The 10951-nt window shown below is 31.0% G+C and overlaps 1 protein-coding gene across 1 annotated transcript; it reads right to left on the bottom strand.

Moving 5' to 3' along the window:
- Nucleotides 1–1853: 1853 nt before the first annotated feature.
- On the bottom strand, nt 1854–4185 carry LOC142504871 (phospholipase D alpha 1-like). The gene is made up of 2 exons (XM_075617715.1): nt 4174–4185; nt 1854–2423 (listed from the first exon to the last, which is right to left on the bottom strand). The coding sequence occupies exons 1-2, from the start codon at nt 4183–4185 to the stop codon at nt 1860–1862; spliced, it is 576 nt and encodes a 191-aa protein (XP_075473830.1). The 3' UTR covers nt 1854–1859.
- Nucleotides 4186–10951: the final 6766 nt, after the last annotated feature.

Below are 10951 nucleotides of genomic sequence, written 5' to 3'. Positions count from 1 at the left end.
CAAGCTAGAAAACCATTTCCTCAAATAACATGGAAATCAACACACAAGCTGCAACTTGTACACACAGATGTTGGAGGACCTCTTAAAATGCCATCTTTAAATGGTAGTAAGTATTACATTATATTTATTGATGATCATACCAGATTTTGCTGGATTTACTTCCTAAAAATCAAATCTGAAGTTGCTAGTATATTTTGGAAATATAAAGCATTTGTGGAAAATCAAAGTGGTTGCAGGATGCAGAAAATAAGGTCCGATAATGGGTCTACAGGACCAAACATAATCCAGATGGTTCTGTGAATAAATACAAAGCCAGACTTGTGGTCAAGAGGTATAGTCAAGTGTTTGGAGTAGATTTCTCAGAAACTTTTGCACCAGTGGCACGCTTAGATACAATTAGAATGTTGCTTGCTTTGGCTGCAAAAAAGATGGAAGATTTATCAGTTGGATGTAAAATCTGCATTTTTAAATGGTTATCTTCAAGAGGAGATTTACGTAGAGCAACCTGAAGGATTCCAAGTCAAGGGACAGGAGGAGAAGGTCTACTTGTTAAAAAAGGCCTTATATGGTCTTAAGCAGGCCCCCAGGGCCTGGTACAGTAGGATTAATGAACATCTTCAAAGTCTTGGATTTGTTAAAAGTCCAAGTGAAGCTACATTATATGTAAAAGGGACAAATGCTGACTTAATTATAGTTTCTGTTTATGTTGATGATCTTCTTGTTACAGGAAACAACGAGGAAGTAATCAAAGAATTTAAAGTTGAAATGCTCAAAGTATTCGAGATGACAGATCTTGGTCTAATGTCCTATTTTTTGGGTATGGAGGTGAAGCAAGATCATGATGGAGTCTTCATAAATCAAAAGAAGTATGCAAGGGAAATACTCAAAAAATTTCACATGGAAGATTGCAAAAGCACCAGCACACCAATGAATGAGAAGGAAAAATTTAGCAAAGATGATGGAGCAGAAAGAGTTGATGAAAGCAAATATAGAAGCTTGATTGGTTGCTTGATGTATCTTACAGCCACTAGGTCAGAAATAATGTTTGCTGTAAGCTTACTTTCGAGGTTCATGAATTGTGCTTGTGAAGTGCATTTTGAAGCTGCCAAAAGGATTGTAAGATATATCAAGGGCACAACAAATTATGGCATCAAATATTCTTACTGTCAGTTTTTTAAGCTTCATGGTTTTTCTGATAGTGATTGGGCAGGTTCTCTTGATGATATGAGAAGTACAACAGGTTTTTGTTTCAGCTTTGGATCAGGTTTTTTTTCGTGGTGTTCAAGGAAGCAAGATGTGATAGCTCAAAGTACAGTAGAGACAGAATATGTAGCAGCCAATGCTGCAGTAAATCAAGGAATTTGGATAAGAAAAATACTTGCAGACTTACACATGGAACAAAATGAAGCAACACAGATTCATGTAGATAACCGAAGCTGCAATTGTAATTTCAAAAGATCCTGTTTTTCATGGCAAAACCAAGCACTTCAAGATCAAGTTGTTTCATTTAAGAGAAGTACAAAAGAATGATGAAGTCAAATTGTGTTATTGCAAGAATGAAGATCAAGTTGCAGATATTTTAACCAAAGCTCTACCAAAAGCTAGATTTGAAATGTTGAGAAACAAATTAGGTCTATGCAGCTACTAAGGCAAGGAGGAGTGTTGGAAATATGTCTTAGTTACGTTTTTGCTAAATAATTGGTCAATTGACCAAGTCTTTAGGAAATAATCTTTTGAATTATTTTGAATTGATATTAGGAAGATATTTTGGGTTTCTGTTTTGTTTTTTTAACTCTATATAAAGAGTATTGCAATGAATAATAAAATGAAGCATTCCAAATACATTCTTTTGTTGCTTTCTACCATAAACTTCTATACTCTTTTTTTTGCTGTAAAACAACAGCATCGAAAATGTCTTCCCAGCACCGGTTTGGTTCGTAGAATTTCCCACCGGCTAGTGGAATCTTGGGTATGAAAGCATCAGGAACATGAGCATCTTGATAAAGTGTAACTTTGCATTCCTTCCTCTGCGGAAAGAACGTGAAAGGAACACCAGGAAATTTAGGACTTTTAATGCCTCGAGCCCAACAACGTTCCCGGGTAACGTCGTAGAACTGCAACTTAACATGGATTTTCGAATGCTCATGCATCAGTTTATGATGAGTATAATGGATTTCGAGCCATTTGTCAATTACTTCACCTCGGATCAAATCGGATACGGGTACGGAGGCTGTTGCGATATCATCAGCTCCAATGGCGTCGTCGAGTTTGATGGTGAACACAACTTCGGAGGCCGTGTGAGCGCAGTATATATGGAAAGACTCGTTCCATTCAGGATGTGAGTGTCGATGATGGAGCAATCTTGTTCTTCCAACTCGGGCCTTTCCTAAATCAATTGTTGCGTAGAGCTTTGAACCAGTTATCTGTATTGAATACGATCAAAGCTGATACATGTTTTTGACATTGAATAATTTAGGACCGGGTTATAAATTTCCATACTTTGTTCCTTTTGTTATTGTTTCAAATTATATTATATTATATTGTAAATTCCAATCTTTGCTGATATAGTGATATGAATTGCACTTTTGGAGTCAATAGAATGAATGGTTATGCAAATTTGTAACTCGGGACTTGTTGCACTTTTGATGGTACTATTTATTGATATGCTTCGTCACGACCATTACGTGAGTGTCATCTCAGTGGTGAACACAAAAAGTTGAACACGATTTGTGAACAACATATCATATTATATTATATTACGTCATCTATTTATTGATATGCTTCATCGTGTCAAATATCTACGTCTATATATATATCTATATCTATACTACTATTAGTATAATAATAATAATAATAGTATATGACTTTGAATTGTGAATTTACATGAATGTCATTATCTTCGTTAAATAATAATAATAATAATAAATGCATTTCTCTTTGTTTGTTTTTCTCATCTATTAATGAATTCTAAAATAAATTGAAGAAAAATGAAATTTAACCTCCATTTTTTGGAATAAAATTTACAAATAAATTGAAGAAAAATGAAATTCAGCCTTTATTTTTTGGAATGAAATTTACACTTCATTTTTTGTTTGGTTACTATTTTTTCATTAATTAATTAAATTTTAAATAAATCGAAGGAAAATAAAGTTTATACTATTGTTTAAATTTTTATAGTTATCCAATTTTTGAGTAGGTTTTCTGTGAGACAATACTATGGATTTATATATCTGAGACGGGTTGAATTTTCCCGTGAATTAATGGATTTTTAAATAAAATGAAGGAATCACTGTTATTTCGATGTGAAATCGGTTCATTCATATTCTTTAATAGATTGTTTTTTATCCATGACTAAAACCAAAAGCTTGTGCAAATGGTGTTGTAATACATAATTATAGTGCATGTTTTTGTTTTCGGCTTACTATTTTAATATCTTTTGGTTATTCATCACAAGCTTTGAATATATAATTTAATGAATCCCTTAGCCATATTATCTTTGACAAGTAACTTATATATATTTTTCTGAACCATTTTATATATAAATCTCTTCCGATTCTCTTTATATTCCTTTGTTTTGAAATAAATTCATACTATTTTTATAGTTAATTATATTAAAATTATATTTTTATTTAGAAGTTATAAAGTACAAACAATATACTATATCTAATTTTCTCGTTATTTTTACAATACAACACAATATTAATATATTAGAACTAATAAATATTGATGATTATGAAATCATTTATAAAACTAAATGATAGTGAAAGGCCAGTCTTTTAGTTAAAAAATTTAAAGATTTAAAATGAGTTTATAATAGGTTACAATTGACTTCTATAACAACTTGGGTTAATCATTTTCGTAAAGCGATGACGAATACGAAGTAGTTGCTATAAGAACCCATTGTGCAACCACACAGGCACGGGCCCGGGCTCGGGGCGTAACAGAATGGTATCAGAGCCGGTCACCGGCATGGAACACCGATAAATAAGTACTATGCGGGGAAAAATGCTACGTGCATGGGAGTCACCTCTTGAACCTGCGGGGCAAGGTGCTACATGACGGGAGCCATCTCTTGAACATGTAGGAGTCACCTCTAGATTCTCGGCGCTGGTGGATCGAGTGGTCAGGTCGCAACGAGGACGTCACGTTCAGAAGGAAAGGTGATTGTGATACCTCTTGTCCCATATCTTAAAAATTAAATATTTAAAATGAGTTTATAATAGCCTACAATTGACTTTTATAGCAACTTGGGTTAATCATTTTCGTAAAGCGATGACAAATACGAAGTAGTTGCTATAGGGGCCCACTGTGCAGTTACGCAGGTGCGGGCCCGGGCTCGTGGCGTGATAAAAAATATCTTGATCTCCAGGTCAAAAATTATATTTGTTACCCAAAATACGAATTTTATTTATTATAATTGTGATCTACAATGCAAAGCCTTATACTAAGTGAATGATATACGTAATGAGGATTGCACTGACGTGGGTGCCAATGGGCCAAACCGTAAAACTCTAGGCATGACTAACACAAATAATTGTTTGGTGCCAAAAGAGAACACTTCAAAGAATTAAAATGAGTTTAAATTAATTTTGTGTGAAACAATTACTCTTATATACTTTAAAGTTATAGAAAATGAGGATTCAAAATGAATTCAAATCATTTTTATATAAAATAAATCACTCTTATATCTAAGTTACTTATAATGATTTATAAGATTTTTAAAATTTTATTATGCTTTTTAAATATTTTTCACTCGCAAAATAATTTTTTTTAAAATATTACAATTGTCTTCATGTTTTACGTCATGTCAAATTGATAAATACTTATAGAACTTTTAGCTACTTTTTCAGGAGCTAATTTATGTATAAAACTATATAACTTCAAAATATATCATATAAATTTTAGAAATTATAATTGTTCTAAAAAACAATTAAATTGATATATTTGTTTTTTTGTTTTATTACTTTGAAAATTCATAGTAACCATATTATTTGTACAATTTTAAGGTTTGTGATATTAAAATAGGTGTCACAATGATAGTAAGAATATGATTACGATTAATGATCACATTAATAAATATTTTTATATTTAGATAGAATATTGCAACACTATATATTTATATGTATATCAAATATAAAACAACTCTATTATATTAGTACTCAAAGCTCAAACAAAAAATAAAGTCCGAACTTTATCGATAGTATTGTATTTATAACTATTCTCGACATTTCATATGTGTGTGTATTAAATTTAAAATACAGATATAATTTTATGTAAGTGTAATTATGTTGAATTAATTTTTTTCCCAATCAAATCTTATATTTGAGTCTTTATGTGTTTTATCATTAAAGATGTATATTTTAGAAAAATAATTTGATATATTTAATTTAGAAGCCAAAATGAACTGGTATATGTTGTGTGTTGTTGGGTGCAATAATTGTCCTTGCTTGGTAGAGCGATCGAACCGTGGTGCTTGAGCTGCTGTGCGGTTTAAAAGATTTGAGTTGCACCATTACCACTAGCTATAGCTTTTGATAAAGCGGTAAGCACTCGGTCCTACAATTGGTATCAGAGCCAAGGTCACGGGTTCGATTCCCATTGATTGCAAAGAGTGCAATTATTGGGAGGGAGTTCGTTGGGCGCAATAATTGTCCATGCTTGGTAGAGCGATCGAACCGTGGAGCTTGAGCTGCTATACGGTTTAAAAGATTTGAGTTGCATCATTATCACTAGCTATAGCTTTTGGTAAATCGGTAAGCACTCGGTCTTATATGTGTGTATGTATATAATATATAATATAATGTAATTTTAATCAACCACTATGTAGAGAGAGATTTAAACTTGAAATTGTTTTGTTATGGTTGTCCAAAAAACTAGCACTAATAATATAGTTTTGTTTAATTTGATATTTCAATAAAGAAGATTCTAAGGATATGCTATGAATATATATTCCAGCAAGTGTTTGATTTTCTTTCTTGCTTTTTTTTTAAAAAAAAAAAACAATCAATTTGTATCATGTTTGACATTTTTTGATCAGTTAGCTCCCAAAAGTTTCAATTATTTTTATTTATTTGTTAGAATTTTATTTAAGTTTTAATTCAATTACTATACAATATATGTTCAGACCAGAGGTGTATATGAATTACTCGAGCTCATGCACGTGTCGAATTCGACTCATGTAGAATTACTCGAGCTCATGCTCGAAAAACTCGAAAGTCTTTATAGCATATTGACAAAAAGGTTAATTTAGGGTTCAATTTTAGGTATACATTGATTAAGATATCTCTTAAATTTTGTATTCACGAAAAAAATAATAATTATTCGAGTAGTTCCACAGTTTGGAACATGAATTAAGCCATCATAAGATGACCCGATTCAACGATTTGGAAACCCCAATCCTTGAACCCATGGGCTGAACCACTTTTCTAATCTCATTAAGATAGCGTTGAATCGAGAGTGTAGTTTTCATTCTGTACATGTCAGATAATGAAACTGCATCAAATTAAAAAAAATATCCTAATTGTAGATTGATTGATTTCAAATGCATTAAAATGTATTTTTATTATTTGTAGAAGTAAGATCGAAAACTTCAAATCCACTCATTACATGTTTATATAATATTAAATGTTAATTCTGATGGATTTTAAGTTCACCGAATAACAATATCTGCTGAAATTGATTAATCTACTTTGTATTACTAATGTATAAATAAGAGGCGTGAATTTAAGATAATGATCAATTGTTTCATCGTAAACAATAAAACTAAAATCGAAATCCATGATTTCAAATCCATCTTCCCAAGAGATTCAAGTTTAAGTTTCATTTTAATGTTTTCTTGAAAGTGTTTGATCAAATTAAGCAAATTTAATTTAAGATAAAAAATAAAAAGTGAACCAAAATTGAAACCGTCGGTTAACCGTAACCGTAATCAGACCTAACCCTAATCTCAAACTTTTACTCCACCGGTTCTAACCCGGGGACCTATAGGGTCAAGTTAAAGTGACCACTAGGGCTAGCATAATTTATACACCACAAATTAATTATCTAAAAAAAAAAATTCAAAATCGAAAAAATATTTTGGTAAAGAATATACAATAATTGAGAAGTCAGCACCATAATAATATCAATTTCCACGTGCAAACAACTACTCAGCCTTTCCACCCTACCTACCATTTCTAGTTCAAAATTCGGCTACAAAACTCGAGTAAAATTGCAAAAAATGCATTTAATATTTCTCTATATTATTGCAAAAAATGCACTTTTTATTGCAAAGAATATCATACAACGTATCGAAAAATGAATATTCATAAATTTCGATAAGGTGTCAGTGTAATACCTTTTATCCCTAATTTTTTTTAAAAAATTTGTTATTAACGCTGAAATACGTAAATTTTTTGAATGTCATGACGATATGGATATTGACATTATATTATAATATATACTGAAATATTGAGTTTTTTTAATGTTATATCAATACTTATATCAATATTGAAAAGTTCGATATGATATCATATCGTACCAAAGTTATGGTATATCGTTATATTTAGGGATGTAAATGAACCAAACCGTTTGTGAGCTATTCGAAGCTCGGTTCGATAAAAAGCTCGTTTGAGTTCGTTTGTTAATCATATCAAACCAAGTTCAAGCTCGATTTTGAGCTCGAAAAATTAATCAAACCAAGCTCAAGCCTAAAGATATTCGGCTCGTGAGTTCGCAAACATGTTTGATAATAAGCTCGCGAGCTCGAGCTCGGCTCGTTTAAATGGCTCGTAAGCTTGAGTTTGACTCATTTGTTGAGTTGACAAATAAAAATATTAGTATTAATATCAATTGAAGGAATTGAAGACAAGACAAATAAAAATATTAGTACTAATGTTATTATGAACTTTGCAGGATACTTGACTAGTTGTTATTGGAGATGATTTTGTAATTCCTGATTTTAATGGATTCTTCGACGTCCTCCTTACTTTCTCACCAGACTTAGTTGAAGTATTAAAGGGGTGAAATTATTTCATTGTTATTTATATGGTGATATCAGTGTATGATGAATATTCTAGATGTATTATTTTGGAATGTTCAATAATATATTGATTTATGTTTTTAGCTCTTATTTGTGTCGTTTTGGTTATTTATGAATGAATTTACATTTTTATGTCTGATTTAAAATTAGTTTATAGATATATTTAATTTTTAACAAGCTCGAATCAAGCTCAAACCTGAGCTCAATTTTAGGCTTTACGAGCTCGAAAACGAGCCGAGCTCAAGCCAGGCTTGTTAAACATGTTAAACAAGCTATTAATGAATCAAGCTCGAGCCTGACTTGATTAACATGATAAACGAGCTTTTAACGAGCTGAGCTCGAGCTTTTCTCGAGCTTGATAATTTCGAGACAAACCAAGCTCGAGCCAGATGATAAAAGCTCGAATCGAGCTCGAGCCTCAAATAATCTTAAACAAACCAAGCTCAAGTCTGATACTGTTTGGTTTGGTTTAGATCGTTTACATCCCTAGTTATATTCGATGTATACTGTGGTACGATATTTTAGATAATTTTCCCCACGTCTAACTAAGTGAGAGTGATTGTTGTCTGTCAATACTCGTTGATTCACACATAACATCAAACATTAATTAAGCAAACATTAATTAAGCATACCGATATCTTGATACCTTTTATTTTGTTTTATTCCTCGTTAATCGGGACAATATTTTTCTGGATTTTTTTTTTATAAAAGTCGCGATTTCAAAATTCGTGAGGACCATTAAAATTAAAAAACAAAAATATTAAATTAGTTGAGCGCTTCACTGCAACAGCGATATTTAATTGGTCCCAAGAAAGTGAACTTTAATGTGTATTATTGGGTAAAAACTTGCCGTGAGAAGGTTATACGGGTCGTATTTTGTGAGACAGATATTTTATTTGGGTCATAAATGCAAAATTATTACTTTTTATGCTAAGAGTATTATTTTTATTGTGAATATCGGTAATATCTCGTATCACAGATAAAGATTCGTGAGACCGTCTCACAAGAGACACACCCCTGTTATTATTGTGAGTAGTGAATTATTAAAAAGTCTACAAATCTATTCATGTTGTCTAGATAATGTTCTGTACATTTAAATAATTTAATCACTGTTTTTATGTATATATATAAAAAAAAGATCTCAAAATATTAATTATTAAAGTATATTGAAATTCATTATTTTTAATTCAATACTTAAATCAAATCATTCGAACAATATATAAGTTTCACGTGGAATATTCTTTACAAAAAAGTTTCATCTCTTTCCAACTTAATTAATTAAGTTATACTGCCTGAATAATATAAAATTCAATACTATATATATGTAAACAATGCGAAAATAGGGGGAGAAAAAAAGAGAAATATTATATTTAGAATCGATTATATACCACTTTTACATTATTATAAAACTATCAAAATGCATGGAAAAACTTAAATTAAAATATATTTGAAATATTTTTAAAATTTAAAAATAACATGTAATCGTGTGTAGCCTTCATTATACGTAAAATGTTTATCAAAAAATATATACGACGAAATAATAGTTTTTAAGAAGGAAAATAATATATTTTCCAAGATGAATCAAATTAACAGAAAAAAAATTTGAATAAACAATTCATCCTTTATAAGTTGCACTGACGATAATTTCTACTTGTATAAAATCTAAGTAATTAGAAGCAGCAGGAAAATACTTGCAAAAACGAGTTAAATCGGATCGATAATCGAATTCAAGTCCTGAAAAATGATCCCCAGAATTGCTTGAACTTACTTAGCATTCAGGAAACGAACTTCAAAACCCATATATATGTATATACATATATATATATATATATGTATGTATATATACACACACACACACACACGATGTATACGAAAAATGTTTAGGTTGAAAATAAAATACCTTGTGAAATAATTCGGCAATGAATCCAATGTGCAGCTTATCAATCCCATATTAGTTGCATGAAGATCTCCGTTGAGTAAAATTTCTGCCATTATTTTCTCTGATTTTCCTGCCGATCGATGATCGATCCAAGCCCAAGCTCTTATATATATATTTATTTCAACTTCTCTCGTGTTTCTGTAAAATTTCTGGCCACGAATTCTTATAAATTAGTATATGGAAACAATCCTACTTGTTTTTATAATATATGTCCAATATATATATATATATATATAGTTTTCAGATGATGTCTGTCTATCGTGTTGTTATCGCGGACAATCCTACTTATTTTTATTATTAGTAGGTTATTGTGAGACGGTCTCACGAATCTTTATCTGTGAGACGGGTCAACCCTACCGATATTCACAATGAAAAGTAATATTTTTTCATTGATGACCCAAATAAGAGATCCGCCTAACAAAATACGACCCATGAGATCTTCTCACACAAATTTTTGCCTTTATTTATATATGCTCAATTATATATAGTTTTGATATTATGTACGACTAGCATGTTGTTATTGCTGACAGCAGCAATGTATAGAGAATTATTATTTTTTTAATTAATGAGGTTTGAATCTTGTTTTATTTTTATTTTAAAAAAAGAAAGAAATAAAGAAATGTCAACATGGGCGGCGGAATTTGAGTCGAAACAAAACATGTATAATGGTGAATTGTCCTCTAACCCAGTGGCTTTGTTTGATAGTATTCAATTTCGACAAAATATGATTTAAAAAAAAATTATTTTATGGGGAGATAAAATGAAACGTTGGGCATTGTTTTGTGAACAAACGAAAGCTTGGATCAAACCAAAGTTCTAAAAGATGCCGTCTGGACTAGGAGTGTTCATCGATCGGTTCGGTTATGTTTTCGGTTTTTTATTTCGGTTTTCGGTTTTAGAAATATATAATCCGATATCTGAACCATTTTCCGTCGGTTCGGTTTGGTTTTCTATCAAAATGGTTCGGTTATTTCGGTCGGTTAATTCGGTTT

Source organism: Primulina tabacum, chromosome 10 (genome assembly GCF_025594145.1).
Source record: "Primulina tabacum isolate GXHZ01 chromosome 10, ASM2559414v2, whole genome shotgun sequence".
In the NCBI taxonomy this organism is placed as follows: Eukaryota; Viridiplantae; Streptophyta; class Magnoliopsida; order Lamiales; family Gesneriaceae; genus Primulina; species Primulina tabacum.
Note: the sequence above shows the minus strand (reverse complement) of the source record. Positions and strands in the feature narration are given on the sequence as shown.